A 19,389-nucleotide genomic window follows, 5' to 3' on the forward strand; every position below is an offset into this window, starting at 1 on the left:
GGGAACTGAAGATCAATGTCCCCCTTGCCCTCCCCTTCGGGATTTTGCCTTATTTTACCAGGGAGCAGAGCAGTGGGTGCCATGACACGAGAGTATACAGCTGGCTGCGCTTCCTTGCCTGCTACGGAGGGGTTTGCTGCTGGGCTTTTTGAACTGGCACACAGGTGCCACCATGCCAAGCTCAGACATCTCCTGACAAGTCCTGCCCAGTTTTCCCTTGCTCTATGCAGGCAAGGAGAGCAATGAACAGGCAGCCTGGGACCACGGATGTGCCAGCTGGTGGAGCACAGCACCGGGCCCCCTCCATGGGAGGCATAGGCACCACCACGAGACAAATAAACAGCAATAGAGCCAAGGGGGTGATGTGAAAACATTTGTTGAGCATTTGGATTGGGAAAAAAATATTTGAATGCGGTCACAAGGTCACAAATATTCCTGGATAGCTGGAAGATCTCTGTTCTCCCTAGAAAAACACTCACAACTCGCTCAGAACATGCAATATACACTGTATATAGGTGTGTATTCTTTCCAAGCATACATATACACACAGACATACATGTCACATCTGAACAAGTCTGTATAGAGGGTGTCTAGATTCACTATCAAGGTACCTCACCCTTCAGCTTCCTCTGCCAGCACGCTTTGGAAAGAGCACCACACCGGGCCAAATCCTCCCCTTTGCCCAGGCAATTATTTTATCATTTAATACATCTTCCACTACCCACACTCTGGCTAAGGAGAGTGTATTAAATCGATAAATCTCCTTGGCAAAGACATATCATTACATTTGGGATCTGGAACAATTTCTTTTGTGGTTCCCCCCCTCCATGGCTGCTCCCCCCGTGCACACCCTTGCCTGCAGCCAGCAGCCTGCCCATAATGAAGGTGTAAATATATTAATCAGGCGCTCTATAAACAGGCTCTGCTATAATTACAGATAGGTTTTGATTAACTCTCGCACCCAGCCCTGCTCTGATTGCTGGTGCTGGGGATCTGACTGCTGCCTTGGCAGAGGGTGGTTGTTACCATGGGCTGGGGGCTATGTCCCTCCTCATGGATTTAATATAGACCTGCAGGCCTCTGGGAGCTGCTGCGGCTAAACATGGAGCTGTGTGCGCTCCTTTGAGTGGCTGATTGGATTATTCTTTTAGTTAAAGGTGTGGGTTTTCTGGGACATGATTTGCCCTGCCGAGCATGGGGGCTGGATGCAAGCGGGGTGTTGGCCAGAGCTGGGGGCTGCACCCAGGTCCCCATGCCCTGAGACCCCCACAGCTGCTCCAAGCACTACTGCACAGCAAAGAGACAGTAATTCCCCATTAATATCCCTTTCCAGCAAGATCTGCAACACCCCTGCCTTGTCCTCTTCTCCTCTGATAGTCGTCCAAACCACGTACCACATCCTCCCAGGATGTTCCAAGCCCATCGACTGATTTCACACCCACTCCATGCTCTTTATGCCACCCTCAGTTTCCCTTCCAGAGGTGTGAAGAGTGCACCACCATTTTTCCATTTCAATCCATACATCAAATAAATGGGGTAACATGCTGCTATTTACCTCCACCTTTCTGCTGCTCTCCAAGACTCTATAGTCTGTCTCCTGCAAATGCCACCAATTTCCTGATCAACCCTTCCCATGCCTCATGTGAACTCTCCCTAGCACAGGAACCTGCTCCTTTTGGAAAATCGTATTTATGAAAGCGCATGCAGGCTATGAGAGAATGCGTAGTTCAATGTTGGGATTTTATTACGTAACTACAGCCTATAATCTTGGTCCAGCTTTAGGAAAAATTATACAGGTGGTTCCCACGTTGATTTAAATCCCCTTAACTCCCTACATCTAGATTTGCTGGACAGATGGATGTTGGGTACAAAGCTACACCAGCCAATGCAGAGGAATATTGAGGTGTCCATGAAGACTGGATGCTTTTTGGCAGGCCAGTAAGTCCAATAGCTCTGAAATTAAAGCAACAGTAGGTTCCCCCCCCTCTCCCACTTAACTAACTCTGGTCATTTGCCAACCCAGCTGTGACATTTGCTCTCACAAGCTGGTTCTGAAATGCATGTGCTCAGAGGCTTTTCAGCAATCCCTCAGGCTCTCCTCTAGCAAATGTCTTATTTGGCATTGCAAAAACAAGTCATTAAAAAGACCAGCTCCAAAGGAAACCTTCCCATTGTCTTATTAAAACATTTGTCAGTCTGTCCTAGGGAGATTTAATGAGGTTTGGTCTTATTAATTCCATCCTGAAGAGTTATTTCCTCCTCACTTCACTTGAGAAGTTAAAATATTTATGGAGATAATATAATAATTGCTGCTCAATGAAGCCACTTTGTCCCAGAAGCTCTTGGAGAGGCGCAACTCCAAGCCTGCTCTTTTCCATTCAGCTAGTCCATTAGTTCAAAGCTAGAAAGACTTTGGCATCTGTGCCGGCTTTGAGTGGTGGGGTTTTTGGTAGAGGGCGAGGGGGCTACAGCGGCGGCCCCTGTGAGAAACTTCTTGAAGCTCCCCCGGCTCTAAGTCAGACCCGCTTCTGGCCAAGGCCGAGCCGATTAGCAATGGTGGCCACGTCTCTGATAACGTATTTAAGAAGGGGAACCTGAGAGGGGGTTGGGACTTTGAGGATGAGTTATGAGAAGGACACCTGTGCAAGCAACCAGGTCAGTGGAAGGAAGGAGGAGGAAGGCGGGGAGGTACACTGGAGCATGGAGCCCCCTTGCAGCCTGTGGTGAGATGGCAGGGCCGCCCCCCACCCCCCGTGGGGTGACCGGAGGAGCAGAGATCAGCCTGCTGCCTGTGGAGGACCCCAGGACCCTGTGGGAAGAAGAAGCCCCCGTTGCTGTAGTTCGGCCCTGGGAGGACTGCAACACATGGAGGTGACCCACGCCGGAGAATCTTGAGAAGAATGCATCCCGTGGGGAGGACTGTCTCCTGTGAGAGGGATGCCATGTGGAGCTGGGGATGAACACAGAAGAGTGCTTCCCCCCCTCTTTCAGGAAGAAGCGTCAGACTGACTGCACTCCCCATCCCCTGCCCCTGTGCCCCTGGGGGAGGAAGTAGAGATATCGGGAGCAAAACTGAGCCCAGGAAGAAGGGAAGGGTGAAGGAGGTGGTTTTAAGATATGGTAACACTTCTCACTGTCCCATTCTGTCTGTTGTCTTTTGTTTTGAATTAAAGTGATACCTTCTTTTTTCTTCCCCTAATGAGCCCTGTCTTTTGCCTGTGACCATATGGGTGAGCAACCCCTCTCTGTCCTTATCTTGATTCCTGAGTCTTTTGATGCATTTTTCTCCTTCCCAGCGCTGGGGGGGAAGGGGTGAGTGAATGGCTGCGTGGTGCTCAGTTGTCCTTTGGGCTCAAACCACAACAGCATCACAGATACTAGCCTGCTGCAGAGTGTTTTGCTGGCAAGTCTTGGTTGAGGAAGGAGCATGGTGGCCACCAAAGAAGCAGAAGAGGGTGAAAAAAACATCTCTCCCTGTGCTACTTCGCCAGCCACCTGGCCTTGACGTCTGCTGCTGCAAATAGATGGCTGCATGCATCTGCAGTAAGGAGCAAACATAAAAGCCTCATTGAAAGGATGGCCTTCTGCAGGAGACAGCTCTCAGGAGAGCCTCAGTAAGCATCACCGTTCGACAAACCAGGGCATGAGCCAGAAACATTGAAGAATGAGAGAAGGAAGGGGTGGGAAAAGGACAACTTGCTTTAGCCATAAGTAATTAGGGAAATATTGCCCAGTGCTGGGTCCTCTGGTCAGTCAGCCGAGGTCCAAGCCCCAAATCCCACCCCTCTCTTCACATCACAGGCTTTTTATGTGCCTGTCATGCACCTTCCCATGCACAGTTGGTGCATATATTGGGGCACAGGCTGCTCAAAGCCCTGCCACAGCTCTTTCAGCTTTCCAGTTCCATATACACTTGCCCCAAATCTGCCCAAATTCTGGCACAGGTTAATGAAAACACCCTTGGGATGTGTTACCTGTGCAAATCACAGCTGGGATTTTGGTGCCATTGAGTGCTTGGACTTACCAACACCAGCATCGAGCATCCCTCACTGGGCATTGCAAGTGATGCCTAAACCTGGGGTCTCACGGTCATGTTCCTGTGGGTATCAAATGACTGAAAAAGGAGATTTTCAGTGTTGTTGAGCATCTCAAAGCTTCTTTGCTGGCATTTTTAAAGGTCACTATTTAGCTCATTAAGACTACAGGATGTAAAATATAAATGATTCTGTGCCACCCACAGACTTGGAGACCCCCCCCCGCGACAACCCCACCCTTCCCCTTTGCCTTGCAGCATTATAGCCTGACCAGCGAGGCTTTCCAGCACTGGTTTTCAGAAAGATTGGCCAAATTGGCTGACATTTACCAAGCCTGAGGGCATAGATGGCTTCTCCATTTTTTATCAACTCCAACCACGGCCGAAGCACACCCACAGAGCAATGGCACCGAACCAAGGAGGCTTTTCAAATGGAAACCAAAGCCCATTCTGTTTCACCCACACTTTTCCTCCAGTTAAAAAAAAAAAAAAACAACCAACAACAAACCTATTGCCATGCCATGAAACACCCCTGTCAAACCTCATCCCAGGATGATGGAGAGGTTATCTTCCACCCACTCACCCCTTTAAAAACCAGGCATGTGTTGTGCTGTAACCTCCGAGTGGTTGATTTAAATTCGTTGCTCATAATTGCCTGTTTTCTTCCAAGAGTTATTTTCTTATAATTAGAATAACACTCAGACCCGTCTCTTGCTCCTTTCCCTCTCCCTGACTCTTAAATCCCTTCAAAAGTGGAGACCCAAAACTGATTGCCTGGCACATAATCAGTAGAAGAAACCTGAAGAGAACAGACACTTAAATAGTTGATAAATGAAAGCATTAACATATGAAAGACCCTCAGCCTTCCTGAAAGGGCTCTAAAAAAACAAATGAGACACCTGTTCAGATAAAAAAAATGGCAACAGCATCACATGGGTTTTAAAAGTATTTTGCTATAAAATTTTCCTTTTGCAAATCTCAATGTTGGACTCTTCTCAGCTCATGTTTGCCTTGTCTGGTCCTGAAGATCTCCTGCCAGGGACCCTTCCCAAGCAATTTATCACAGGACATTCCTCTTCTCATTATTAGAAAATCTTGCTGCAATATAATCCTATCATTTCTCATTTCAGCCACCTGGATGTGAAGGGCAGGTAACTGTTGGCCCATGTATGTGCTATACAGCACAACCCTGAGGTCACCTATGGATCAAGAGGCATATGGCACTTTTGCACCCTGGCCACTTACTGAGCAGGCAAAGAACAGACTTGGAAACGAAGCATGGCCTCCTACTTCTGAACACCCTGGCTATAATTAGTCTTTCCCTTCACACAAGTTCCTAATTAGCTGGATTTAGTATCCACAAGGCAGTAAAATAATACATACTTTATTTCCGTTTTCCAAGGGAAGTACAGATTTTGTTTTCCAAACAGGACCTACTCAAAAGACCCTGTAGATGTAACAACGTGGGATGGTCAAGCTGCTGAAGGCTCTGCCTGGTTGTGCCAGCTGGTTATGCATTGACTTGGTCCCTGCCTTTCCTTTCTGTGACTCCTTCAAAGCTGCTCTTGGGCTATCTGGCAAGACCACATCATTGATGTCTGGTGAATTTATTTCCTTCACCATACAATTTATCTAATTCCAGGAGCAATAGCCTTAAAACAGGACGGAGGATGAGGAAAACTATGTCCTACAGGAGATCCATGAGAGCTGGACCCAGGGCAGCACAAACAGGACTTCCAGAGAAGATGCTCTTTCTTGTCAGAGAGAGAGGAGGGACATGAATTTTGCAGCAACAGACAAGCAGAAGAGCAGTGAATAAACATCTTCGTCTAAAAATAAGCTCTAAGAGAGACCTTCTTAAGATTCATCTCCCTGCCAGCCCCGCTGTGCTCCCCGGCAGTCTGGCAGCCCAGCTGGATCTCACGCACAGCCCTGCGGGGCTGGCAAGGAAATCACTCCGGATGGCATTGCACAGAGAATTGGCTTTCTGGTCTGGAGCCTGAACAGAAAAGTTGGGAAAAATTCAGTTCTTGCAGAACTGGAGTAGCACTTTTTGCTTTAAATTGCAATGCAATATTTTCTTAAATGAATTTCAGAGAAGACTTGCTGAAATATTTCTGAGAAGCTAAACAAATACGCCTTGTTGAATTTTAGATTATTATTGAACTATAAAGTTCCATAACTTTTCCAGAAATCCACATATTTTTTTTGCTATAGAACTTCATACTGAAATTGTTCAGAAATGTATCATTAAAAATATATGGAAAGATGACTTTACCAATTCACCGCCCCATCACCACTCCTTTCTTTGTTCAGTCAAAACCATTCACTGTGAATCCATCTTCAACTGCATTATAGGAGTGTTTCAAAGCTGGAATTTCATCATAAAATGACCCATCCAAGAAAGGGGCAAAAAAGCAGCTAATAATCCCTAAGACAACTGCTTCCCCATCAGGGCAGGTCTCTGTGCTGCAAAGGTGAGGATGGATGATGCTCTGAGCCCCACAGAAAAGGCAAAGCAAACATCCTGCTCCTTAAAAAGAGCCAAACGCTTCCAAGGGGGAAGATGATGACAAGGTGTGCAGGATCTCCTGGGGTTCAGCCAGGTACAAAGTACCAGGAGATAAGCTGTTCCCGTGTTCGGCAGCAAGGAAGCCAGAGAAACACTTCTCCAAAGGACAGCCTGATTGTGCAGTAGGGTATGAATTTGCCCAGGAGGAAAGATGGAGAAACAGATGTGCTGCATTGCAGTGGGCTTCAAGCCCAGACCAGGAAACCTCAGCTGAAACTCATGTAACCATCATGGCTCAGTGCGAGCCAAGTCGGGGCCAGATCGCGATGTCTATGGGAAGTCCCAAGGAGCTCACACTGTTTGGGTTGGGGACGACCCAGAGCTGTTACACCCTGTCACGGGCCAGTCTCCTGCTGCAGCAAAGCACTGCTGCAGGAGCCTCAGACGACCTCGGTATGAACACCAAGTTTGTTCAGCAGAGCAGGAGAAAACCTGCTCAAGTAAAATGAAAGGACAAGATAAAGGATTAGCTGGAGGGTGGGAGGAAAAGATTATTTTTAAGGATTATTTCTACTGACTATTTTATCTCGAGGTGTCATCATTCAAAAAAGAGCAATACCATATTTGGCAAGCTTAATTTTGGCAGGTAAGAATGCAAATGAGAACACTCTATATTGCTGTTCTGGACTGTGCTATAAAACAAAAAAAACCCATCCATCATTTTTAGCAGCCAAGACTGGTGGCAGATGGTGCTTGCTCTGGGGCTGTAGCTGAGCTGCTCAAACAAACGCTCCTTTGCAGGTGCCTGAAAGCTGGGGGAGACCCACGGCCACGCCGGCACCAGCAGCGGGGAGAGGAGGTTTGCTGCAGCAGCTCCTGCCGAGCCCCAGGAGCCCAGCATCTCCTGTTCACTGTGATGACATGTCATAAGGTAGAGACAAGAAGGTTGAATTGCAGCTGGAACAATTTAACTCACAAATAATGTATGCAAACTTATTCACCTGTATGTATATACCTCTGAGCTCCCTAGTGCTGCTGGAGCATCAGCAGTTGGTATTGAAGGTCAGTACACTCCATTTTTCCTTTATGATTTACATATTCTCTCATCTAAATAATGATTCTCAGGAGGGAAAATGTGTTTGCAGCTAGTTTGGGTACAGTACCTGTCCGTAAGACACACGTGTAGTATTTGGCACCCTGACACGAGAAAGCTCTCAAGGGGTGTGTGATGTGTCCCCACTTTTGGTCACATTTCCTCTTCAGGTCCATTAAATGAGATAAAAAGGATTTGGGCAAGTGATAGACTAGCAGTGGAGCTGGAAGCAAACAAAGAGTAAAACACTGTCTTTCATGTCTCCTCTAGGACCGAAGGTGATGCTGAACATCAAGCAGAGGGTAGTCCAGGGCCACCCCCAGGTCCTCAGGCCTCCTCCATAAATGCCTCCTGCTGCCCCTCACTCCTTCCTGAAGCCAGTCTCTGAATCCCCCCTAATTTGTCAGCACACCCCTCCCCTGCTCTGCTCACCCGATTCCTGGCCCTTGCCGAAGCAGAGCGGCGCAGCCTTTCCTTGCACCATGTTCATGAGCACCAGAGAGATCAGCTCCATTTCACTCCAGTATGTGCATGGGGGGGGGTGTGTGTGTGTTGCAATTTCAGCCCCAATTTTGGGCAATTTTGCTTTCCAAGCACTCCCCTTCCAGCTGGGACAGGGCACACACCAAGGACGGCCATCAGTGCTTTGTGGAACTGCCTGGTGCCCAACAGGAGCATCTCCAGGAAGGAACCATTTGACCTTAAATCTGAGCTGCTTCATCCTTGAGGTTGTCCCTCACTCAGCATTTTTGGGACTTCTTTGCAGCTTGCTTTTAAAGTTTGCCTCACCACTAAAGGTCAGCCTTGCTAATGTTTCCATGCTCAGTGCTGCAAAATGTTTATTTGGCACAAGCGGGGAGAAGGAACAACCCCAGTCTGGCCCATGGTGGAAGCTTCTCAGGTTCAACCACAAAATGTGCTTTTTTTACCAAGCTAAAGCACATTTCCCAGGGGTGTGTGGGTGAGAGTGTTTTTCAGTGGTAACCAGCACCCCAGCACCGTCCCTCCAGCTCCCTAGCCACTGTCGCCCCTGCCCCTGGCCCCCCCCGAGGCTGGCAGGGATGGTGGAGGCATTGGGTGGGCACCGTCCCACAGCAGGCAGCCCGAGGCAGGGGGTCAGAACATAAGGGACAGGATCCGCCTGGCTCTGGTCCCCCAGCTCCCACCATACCCCACACACACCTTTCTGCACCAGACACACAAACCATGTTCTTCCCAGTCACGTTGGTTTTGATATTTGCAACTACACTATAAAACAGTAAATGAGAATTATATAAGAACATCTCCTGCTGTCAGTTTTTTTTAGATCCTGAAAGTTCATTTCCTTTCTCTCCAATTTAACTTTGCATTTCCCATCATCATTGGCAGTCATTTCAACGCGGCACGGACATCACTGTATTGGAAAATAATTACAATGACAGATTTTGTTTTGCTGTATGAGACCTTCCACTACTGAATCTAATTACTGCTGATACTTTATGTGCTCCTCCAGCATGAGATAATTGCTGCTTTCTCTTTTTATGAGCAAGAAATAATCAGTTGTCTTTTAAGGTGAGAAATATAAACAGCAATTAAATACCATGGCTATCCAGCCCCTCTCATCAGCAGGCACCTCTCCTCAGAGAGCCAACACAGAAGGTTAGGCTTCATTTGTCATTTGCACCAAATACTTTTTTTACTGGAGGTGAGAGGGAGGGAATAAGGAACTCTCTCAAATGATCAATAATTTTCTCCAGCTGATGAAATACTTATTTTAATACAGAGAAGCAGCAGCATCTCACAAGAAAAGCAGTTTGGTTATAAGTCACAGTGCTCAGCATCAGCACCAAGCCCTTTGCAGGGTCTGACCTCAGGGAAAAGCTGCAGAGACAGCAACAGGCTGGAGCATTGAGGGGCACAAAACCACACTTGGATCCTACCAAAACCTGCTGCTTCAGCAGTCTTTTCCCTGATCCAGTGTTTCTAAATATATATTTATATGTATGTATCTCCTAAACATCGTGACATCAGCATGGGGCCCTTGGTTACAGCATCACACGTGGAGGAGATGGAGCAGAGGAGACTTTTATGCGGGGACTCATCAGACAAGTGGGAGCTCACACCAGGTTTTGCAGTCCTGGGATGGATTTTCTCTCTGGGGCTGAAGCCTTATTCTGTAGTGTGGTCCCAGCCCTGGAGCAAACAAAACACCCCTGCTGAGGTGGGGTATGGGAACACACATCAGCTGGAAACTGGTGAGAAGACCTCAGCCAGATTATTTTATCAGTTCAGATCATAAGAAGCCGCCTTATGACACTCTGTTTTAGCAATTCTGACACTAAAACCAGAAAGTCTAGTAAACAAACACCTTTTTTTTTGTTTGTTTCAGGGAAAACATATAGAGAAAAAACCTCACATTTCAAAAAAAAGCACTAACGGTTTGCACTCAGGAAAAGCTTCTGATGCTGCCTGCAAGTCTGTCCTATGTGGACACTGGAGATGACTTTCTCTACCACCTACAACAGCTTATTTTCTGGTTTTGTTTTGTTTTTTCCCCCTTCAGTTCTTTATTTGAACAAAGCACCTGTGTTTGAATAATTCATTGATGAGGTTTGTACCACTTTGTTCACAAAATCACAGCAGGGAGCGACGTTTTTAAAATTAAATACTTCTTTGCCAGCTCCTCTCTGTGAAGGAGTCTTGCTCCATTTGCTCGCTTGCCAAAATTCTGCCAGACTGATAAGAGCAACACACCCCACAGGCTGGTAAAATGGAGTGATGAGGGGATGCTGGGGTGGCACCCCTTTGTCTGGCTTTAACCGTCTAGAAAGGAAATGTCTGCATTTGACATGAAGAGTGTTGTGATCCTTCAGCATCACAGGAGGAAGATGCCTCCAGTGCTCTGGATCTCGCCAGTTCCCTCCATAAGATCATGATGGAGGTGACCAGCTCAGGTTTAGGTAAATAACCTTTACTCATTGCAATTAAGGCAGGTGGATCCTGCCACGAGTTGCTGAATCAAAGAGGGAGAAAGATGCTCATCTTATGAAGGCAATGGATGGGGATTATGAATAACCATCCTGCTTCTGCTGCAAATTTCTTATGCATGGTAAGAAATGCCTCAGATGCCTAACTCATAAACAGGGAATAAGCCATCCTCCTCTTGCAAAATACTGGGAGGAGTTAGTCACATATATTAACGTCACATTCGAAAAGCAATGGTGGAAGGCATCACAAATAGCAAGTTGGAGTGAATTACTGAGATATCTATTAGCATGTTAACATGTATTTAAAATACATAGCTGGTAAATCTGACTGCCAGAAAATTTGCTAATAATGAATATAAATGAAGTATGAACAGACTCAGCAACTTAATTAGAAAAAATGAACTATTACTGTTGTCCTCGGTTTTTTTACCCTCTCATAATGTTGATAAAAACTTCACAAACACTTCAGACAGGTCAGTGCTTGGACAAAGACTTTTGCCTCTAGTTTATTACGGCAAGACATCAACATGGGAAACACGTGGCTTCACTTTCTATGCTGCCCTTCTCACAAACATTAAAAAGGATGGATTTCGATCAAGTAAAGAAATCAGGCTCTTTACTCAGCATCCAGGGGGGAGAGAAATTTGCTGTTTCCCATTCTAACTCCTACAGCTTCTTATCATTACCACATCTTTAATGTGGAGTAATTTGAGTTTCTCCTTTAGCTTCAAAGATAAATGGAAGGGAGATTTCAATTTGGATTACTCAGAAGAGGGCTGGAGTTGAATTGGGAATTCCTTACAGGTGCTTGGAAAAAGCAAAACCTTCTTCCTTGGCTTGGTCCTCAGTGCACCACATTACTGCTCACCAGTGAAGAGGAAGACTACTTTTCTCCCATAACATAAAAGAATCACAGAATCACAGAATTGTCTAGGTTGGAAAAGACCTTGAAGATCATCCAGTCCAACCATCAACCCAACATTAACAGTTCCCAACTACACCATATCGCTCAGCGCTGTGTCAACCCAACTTTTAAACACCTCCAGGGATGGGGACTCCACCACCTCCCTGGGCAGCCCATTCCAACACCCAACAACCCGTTCTGTAAAGAAATGCTTCCTAATATCCAGTCTAAACCTTCCCTGGCGCAACTTGAGGCCATTACCTCTTGTGCTATCGCTTATTACTTGGTTAAAGAGACTCAGCTCCAGCTCTCTGCAATCTCCTTTCAGGTAGTTGTAGAGGGCGATGAGGTCTCCCCTCAGCCTCCTCTTCTCCAGACTAAACAACCCCAGTTCCCTCAGCCGCTCCTCGTACGACATGAGCTCCAGACCCTGCACCAGCTCCGTTGCCCTTCTCTGGACACACTCGAGTCATTTAATGTCCTTTTTGTAGTGAGGGGCCCAAAACTGAACCCACTCATCGACGTGCAGCCTCACCAGTGCCAAGTACAGGGGTAAGATCCCTTCCCTGTCCCTGCTGGCCACGCTATTTCTGATACAAGCCAGGATGCCATTGGCCTTCTTGGCCACCTGGGCACACTGCTGGCTCCTGTTCAGCCGGCTGTCAATCAACACCCCCAGGTCCCTCTCTGACTGGCAACTCTCCAGCCACTGCTCCCCAAGCCTGTAGCGCTGCTGGGGGTTGTTGTGGCCCAAGTGCAGCACCCAGCATTTGGCCTTAGTGAAACTCCTCCAGTTGGCCTCAGCCCATCGCTCCAGCCTGTCCAGATCTCTCTGCAGAGCCTCCCTACCCTCGAGCAGATCAACACTCCCACCCAACTGGGTGTCATCTGCAAATGATGCAAATAAATGATGCAAAAAAAAAATGATGAAAAGAATGATGCAAATACCATTGAAGGTAGAAGTGGGAGAAGGATTGATTATCCTGAGGTAATAAATATCACCACTACAGCCCAGTTACTTATTAAGTGCTATAAAAAGGACAGACAAATGGTTTCAAAGAAACAAGAGCTCTATAAACATTTCTCCTGGTAAGACACCAAATGAATGGTGCACCTCTCAGCGGGGATGTTTATCTGGCACATGAGTTCAGAATTTCTAGGTATTCACAAATAAACTTCAATATGCCTCGTGATCAGTGTCACTGCCTAGTAGTCCATTATTAACAGTATCATTAAGGTACGTGGTGTATTTTTTAAGAAACTACACATAAAATAGGACATTATGTCTCAGTTTTGGCGCTTGCATGATTCCCCTGTAGTCCTTCAAACACACAGCCCTCTAGTTTCTAACACAGCAGCTGCACACATGAGCGACCACATTTCTGGAACTCTGGATGCTTTCCAACATGGAAGCTATATTTAATGGCATCTCTATAATATGAAGTTTCCAAAAGTATTCCCAATGACTCTAATAAGAGCTCATGCATTCAAAATCTCACCTAAGAGACCCTGAGACATCTAAAGACAATTTGTCTGAAGATCCCCTTGTCTGAAGACAACTGGAGCACCTTCATACTCAGGCAACCAGAGCGTAAGCCATGGCACAGCCAAGACTGCCTGTCAGACTGAGGAACGGTGCTGAGAAGGCACGGTGCTCTGCAACAAAGCCTCCATGCCACCATCTGCGTGACACTGGCACCTTGGTCACAATCTGGCCAAGGTTTTCAAGATTCATCTGCTGTTAACACACAAAAAATCCACTGCCATCATGTTGCTGCGATGATCCACTTACCACACAAATGCAACAGCACGAGGAGACAACACTGCTGAACAGGATAAACACCTTCAGATTTAGATGCTCTGTTAATGTAACATTTGCACTGTTTGCTCTGAGCCCATGGAGGATAAGGCACAAGTAAGGCGGACTCACCCGTTTGGTGTAGTCCATTGCCTTCAGGATGGAGAGGTTCAGCGTCTCCAGTGAGGCCAAGACATCTTCGTAGTCTCCCATATGATCAGCAAAATAGTCTGGGAAAACCAAGAGGGACATGATGGGAACTGTTGATGTAACTTAACACTTCAAGGCTACATTACACCGCAAGGTTTATTTATTGGTGGAAAGAAAAACCTGAGAGGGTGGTTTTAGGTATATTTTTATATTCTGTATCCTGAGACAAAGTCACAGCTTATCCTGCAGGGATGGGAAGCGGTGAAATTCCCACAGAGTTTAGGACCATTGCAAAAAAGAGATGTAAGGCACAGTAGCTCCCACTGAAAATAACTTAGCAGGTGCTTTATTTCCATCCCCACTTCTGCATTTGACCATATTTTGGCTCTTTTCCTCCTATTGCCGACATGGAGGGAGAAGTCTCAAAAGAAATCCCCTTTCCACTCCCTTGACAGTCTTTACCACTCAATGAACCCAAATACCTGCCAGGTTTACCGCAATTTATATGAGCTAAGACTGGCCTTACATCTTTTCCTACATTCCCATCACATTTGCACCTCAGCCCACAATCACAGGTTGCACAGACTTCTGAGAGCAAAATATGCCTCAAAAGGAAGAAAACGGAGCTGCAAGCTGGGCCCAAAAGCACATGTTCTCCACGGAGAGGGAGTCCACGCTTTCTCCGTGCCATCCTCATCCCTCCTGAGGGAGGGTGATCCATGCCAGGCTGCACAGCAGCTCCAGCAGCAGCCAGTCTCAATCTCAGCCACTCTTCACTGATGTAAAATACAGCCAAAATCGGTGTGTCCCCACACGGCCAATGACTCCATGACACCTATGAGCCCTGGTGCAGTTTTGTGCATGAGCTACCGAGTCCTGAAATTCACCATTCACAACAGAAACAGCAAGAAGTGAAGCAAGGCAGCAAGGCATGCAGTGAATTCGCAGCGTAGATGCAAAGTTACCCAGTTTCTGGGTGATTGACATAGACTACAGCTAAAAGCTGTTCCTTAAAAGCCACCAGTGTTGTTCCTCAGCGCTAGGACACGAAGCTTCACACCGAGGTGACATCTCTGAGGAATACAACAAGACATAAACTCCAGGAAACAATCCCACTAATTAGGTTCTCTTGGCTTAATTAGAAGTGCCTATAGCTATTTACAGCCCGTGAACATATCCAAGGGGAAGAAGATTTTGGCAGAAACTGGAATGTCACAGCATGATTGACAGCAGCTGTTTGCTGTTCCACGATAAACCAAACAGCTTGTTCTCACTGCAGCATATTTACTCGTGTTATTCTTCTTATCATTACTTGACTTGGGAAAGAAAAACTGAGCAAATCTTAAAGGTAAAGAAAAACTATTTTTATAAGTCTCAAAATAAAAAGCTAGACCCATACATTTCAGGAGAAATGAGCTACTGTGGGCAAAGCACAGCCCTCAAGACGAAGGAGTACCTGGGAGGAGAACAGTGTTGACTTAACGGAAGTATTCAGTGCTACCATTTCAATCTCATTTATTCACAGGAACATCTGAGATCAGCTCTTCCTATCCTACATGGTTCTTGCTCATGGTTCCTACACGTCTGTGGAGAGCAGTGGGATCAGTGCCCAGGAGATGAGCCCCATTGAACCTGGGGCTGGTGCGGGAGGAGGTGGGTGACCCCCACCCACCTCTCCCCAGCAAAGCCATCGCTCACCAGCTCAGTAGTCTGCACTGGGTCAATGTGCATCTCCCATTTCTAGAGCACATCTCAGCTGGCCGGACAGCTTGTACCATTCCATGCAACGTCAGTGTGTTTCATTTAATCTGAAGGGTGGTAGGTACAATTTGGTAGCTGTACATGCATTTTCTGGGTATATTAAGCATTGCAAGCTGTCCTACGCTCTGGGAGTGAGGGGCTACACAATCACATTTAAGTCAGCCTAGGTGCTGGCGACTGTCGGCAAGAAAAAAACCCAGAACTTTGTAAGATACTACCTGATACAGATTAAGCCATATAAAATTTCTCATATAAGCTGCAGGGATCAAGAAATCCCTTTTAAGATGCTCTTAACATCCTACAACATGCAACCCATTTTTGGAGACAGACCACAGCTTCCATTTAGCCAAAATAAGGTTTTATATTTAAACTAACACTTAGAAGAGTAGCAAGCAAATAATAAATTGCAGGCAAGGGCAGGTATTCAGCAGATAATGGATCTAGGCAGGATCTCGTGCTGATCAATCCTTCCCCCAGCTTCCCACAGGAGCTGATGGGTTTATCTCCCTCCTCTCCTGGCAGCTTCACCCCCTGGGGAGAGGCAGTGAGGTGGGATCATGCTGAGTGACAGCCATGTGATTTTCTGATTTTATCAGACTGATGGAGGAAACAGGGTGGGGTCAAGCAATGACATTACTATCCTTGAATTTCCTGGCAAAGTTGATGGTACAGGCTGTGAGGTTTTGGTTTCCTGGGTCAGCTGGCAAGGACACCTAATGCAATGAGAAAGGAGTGATGGGAACAAGCCCACCCTATCATCAGCAAACCAAAAGGATTTTATGGAAGATTTAGTTTATTGTGTACCAAAACAACAAGAAGTGGAGATAACCAGCTAAAAGTGTGCTGCAGGCTTGAATGCTCAAAATCCCGCTGCATGCTGTGGTGAGAAAGGCAGGGTGTTGGCAGGGGCTAAGTACACTGGGAGGAGCGAAACCCTAGGCAGACCCGGCGGGCTCTGACGGACAGAGAGGTCTTAAAAGTGTTGGGAGTAAAAAATAACTGCCTGGTGCTGACACAGGCACCCCAGCAAGCCCCTTTCTGGCTCAGCCAACCTCTGAAGGCTGTAATTAGTGGCAAAGTGATGAAGGTAAATGATGAGGACCTGCCAAGATGGCTTCACATGTTCTTCAGCATCCTGGAATGGGAGGGCAGGAGAAGAGGTGGATTAGCCCTCTGCAAGGCCACACACCTCTGTCTCCCCATCTCCTCCCAAAAAGCTGGAGCGCAGGAGATGTTTCCCAATAACATGTATCCATGGAAAAATATACCCGAGTGAGCAGCAGGAGCCCTGTGTCACTTCCCATCGAGGCAAAGCCCTTCAGAAATCCTGTCAGGAAATATACCCTTTCTGGTCAAGGTGTGGGACAAAACATTATCAGAGATTTTCTTTTCAGCTTTTAATTTCTGCAAGCTGTGGGAGGTACAGCAGAGGTGGTGTACACCTTAGGCACCTGCTGGGAAACACGAAGGTTTGCCTAAGGAGAAACATATTAAGGGTATTGCAGAGGAATACTGGTTTATTGAACTTCAGAGCAGAGCTGGAAGCCATGACATTGTCAGAAATTAAACTCTGCCTTGTTACTGAATGGGACCACGTGCTCTGCTCAGCTCTGACTCCATTTGTGTTGCAAGAAAATGAAGAAAATCTTTGCCAGTTTTCCTGTGGAATAAGGGATGAAGCAGCAGAAGTGCTGAGACCCCCCCAGCTCCGCAGCGGCCACGGCACCACCAGCTTTGTAACAGGTTTCGCTCATCCTTTGAAAGCACACATGCACGTAGCGATTGCTCGTCCCGAGAGAGGAACCACACTCACCACACAGCTCCTTGGTGTCCACATTGCTGGAAGAGGGGGAGGACGAGGCAGGGGAGGAAGCAGGAAAAAAAAAGAGAAAGAAGATTTTAATGTAAAGGACAGACAAAGGATACACTTAGGATTTCTGCAGGCTTAATGCCAGACACCCGCCTGCAACGTCACCCGCCCCCTCAGCATCCCCCTGCCACCGGTGGGGACAGCCTAAGGAGAAGGCAATGGTTGGTGCCACTCAGGGCATCCACACACCTCTGCATCTTCAGCATTCACGCAGTTGGGACAAGTTCACACATTATTTTGGGTGTACCCTGAGGGGGACCTGCATGTCCCCCCTCAGGGGTGGGCCTGTGTCTATGGGGGACTCTACCCACTTGTCACAGCAACTCCTCTGCCTTCCTCCCAAATATCCACCCTGGCAAGGCACGCGGTGTGGAACAGGAATCTGTTTGCTCCCATTTGCTTGGAATAAAAATTTGCAAAATTTACTTTCCTAGAGGAATCAGTTCTCCCAGTTCTGCCCCTGCAAAGCAGCCATGGGGCTGTGCACAGTTCCTGCTCAGGACTCCCTCTGGACAAAACTGCACAATTACTTCTTAATACAGGAACATTTAGTTTGTGTAATGAAATCTCAACAGACAATCTGCTCAGGAAATAAAGGTTGCTGCTAATCTCTTTGTGCCTCAGATTCCCACACAATTATTAGTGCCATTCAAGCACTGGAATGATCTCTTAATAGAATTATATTTTATCAATCCATTGATGTCCTGAAAAGCTATTTCTTTAACTAAACTCATCCCTGCTCTGTCTGACCTGTCAACATAAGTGAATTAAGGAAAGAAATGTTTTCAATACTGCTTTGTTAGCAGCATCCTCCTGCAGCCCTGCCCCAGACTCCAAAATCCTCCCAACCACTTGACCATGCCTTGACCAACAGGTCTGCTCCAAGCCCACAGCACCTGGGCTCTTCCTTCCCTCCGTGACCTGAAGCTTTCACTCACTGCTGGCTCTCTCTTGGTATGAGACATCCTTCTGACAGGATGATGTACGGTGGGAAAGCATTAATTTGGGATTGCTCTTCGCCACCAAGGCCACGCTCGAACCCTGTCATTGAGGATTCACAACACAAAGCACAGTGTCTTTGCAGCAAGCTGAAGTACCCAGGAAAATCTTATCTCTGCTGAAATCTTTTGCCATCCTCTGCAGCGGGCTCAGGCATCCAAGTGAGCAGAGCAGCCTCACTGGGCTGTGTGGCAGTGGAACGGGGCACAGGCTGCATTTCCCACTCAGATAACGTTATCAAGAGAGCTTCTCCCTTAGCAGAGAGACTAATATAGGAGATTTTTTTCTTTCTATTTAGGCTCTGCCTAAGAAGATGCAAGTTCCTGCAGCTCAGAGACCCTGCTGGCCTCTCACTAGATGCATTTCATCCCCTAGGTGCATTAGCCAGGTGCACGACAGCCATGTAGAAACACATCTGTGTGCTGGTGATCTCTGGGGAGGAAATTCCCCAAATTCACAGTGCCACTCGAGCCCAGGTTCTCCCTAAAAGCAGAGCGCCAGGTGATGGTACTGGGGACCCCTTCACCACCACTCCTGAGCTGTGGGACCTGCCGGGTGCTGGAGGCAAACACAAACATCTCGATCCTGTGAGATGCTGGCTGCCAGAAAGGTACCACCCAACCCATTCTCATGCTGTAGAAGCACATGTTACTGAATCACGCAACCTTTTGGGTAACTGATATCTGTCACGGTATAAAAAAGTCATCTCTCATCTCAGACACCTTCGTGGTGCAGGATACACAGCGTGGCAGCAGCTGGCAGCAAACGCGCTGGCACAAGCTTCTGCTGGAGGTGCAAGCGGCACAAGCATCTCTGAAAAATGAGCTTTCACAGTACTTTATCTTAATTCCCTCAGAGATTTATCATCTTTCTAAAACCCTGGAATTACTTCACTGAATCCTACAAAACTCCCCAGGGATCCTGAGAGCTCAATTTCCCTGACTTGACGTTCTAATGCCCAAACTGAATATGCAGATCTGAAACGCTACCCCAACGAGCCGACTCCTGATCAAATAGTCCACAGCTTTGGCAGCCTGTGATTGCTAACATGGAACCTCAGCAATTCACAGGCAGAGAAAATTCAGGAGGAGAAGAAACCCAGAAGATGCATTTCTAACACTGGCACAGCCCCATGCCTGCCCGAAGACCACGGTTGGTCTTTTATCAAAGCCCTTGCCAGCACAGAGCATGGAAAGTCAACTGATACTCTCAGGCACATGTACAGGAGTAGTTTTTACAACAGCATCACCTGCAAAGTACTTAATACTTTTCAGAAGCCAGTTAGTGTTTATAAACACCTAAT

The 19,389-nt window shown here is 47.0% G+C and overlaps 1 protein-coding gene across 1 annotated transcript in view; it reads right to left on the minus strand.

Moving 5' to 3' along the window:
• NECAB2 (N-terminal EF-hand calcium binding protein 2) overlaps positions 1-19,389 on the minus strand; it is an 85,903-nt gene that overhangs the window by 8,179 nt on the left and 58,335 nt on the right. The window contains exons 4-5 of the mRNA XM_074881556.1: positions 17,031-17,056; positions 13,439-13,536 (exon numbers count right to left, since the gene is read on the minus strand). Of these exons, the coding sequence (XP_074737657.1) occupies positions 13,439-13,536; positions 17,031-17,056 (124 nt within the window). The remainder of the gene's footprint in view (positions 1-13,438; positions 13,537-17,030; positions 17,057-19,389) is intronic.

The sequence above is a fragment of the Strix uralensis genome, chromosome 12 (assembly GCF_047716275.1).
Source record: "Strix uralensis isolate ZFMK-TIS-50842 chromosome 12, bStrUra1, whole genome shotgun sequence".
NCBI lineage: Eukaryota > Metazoa > Chordata > Aves > Strigiformes > Strigidae > Strix > Strix uralensis.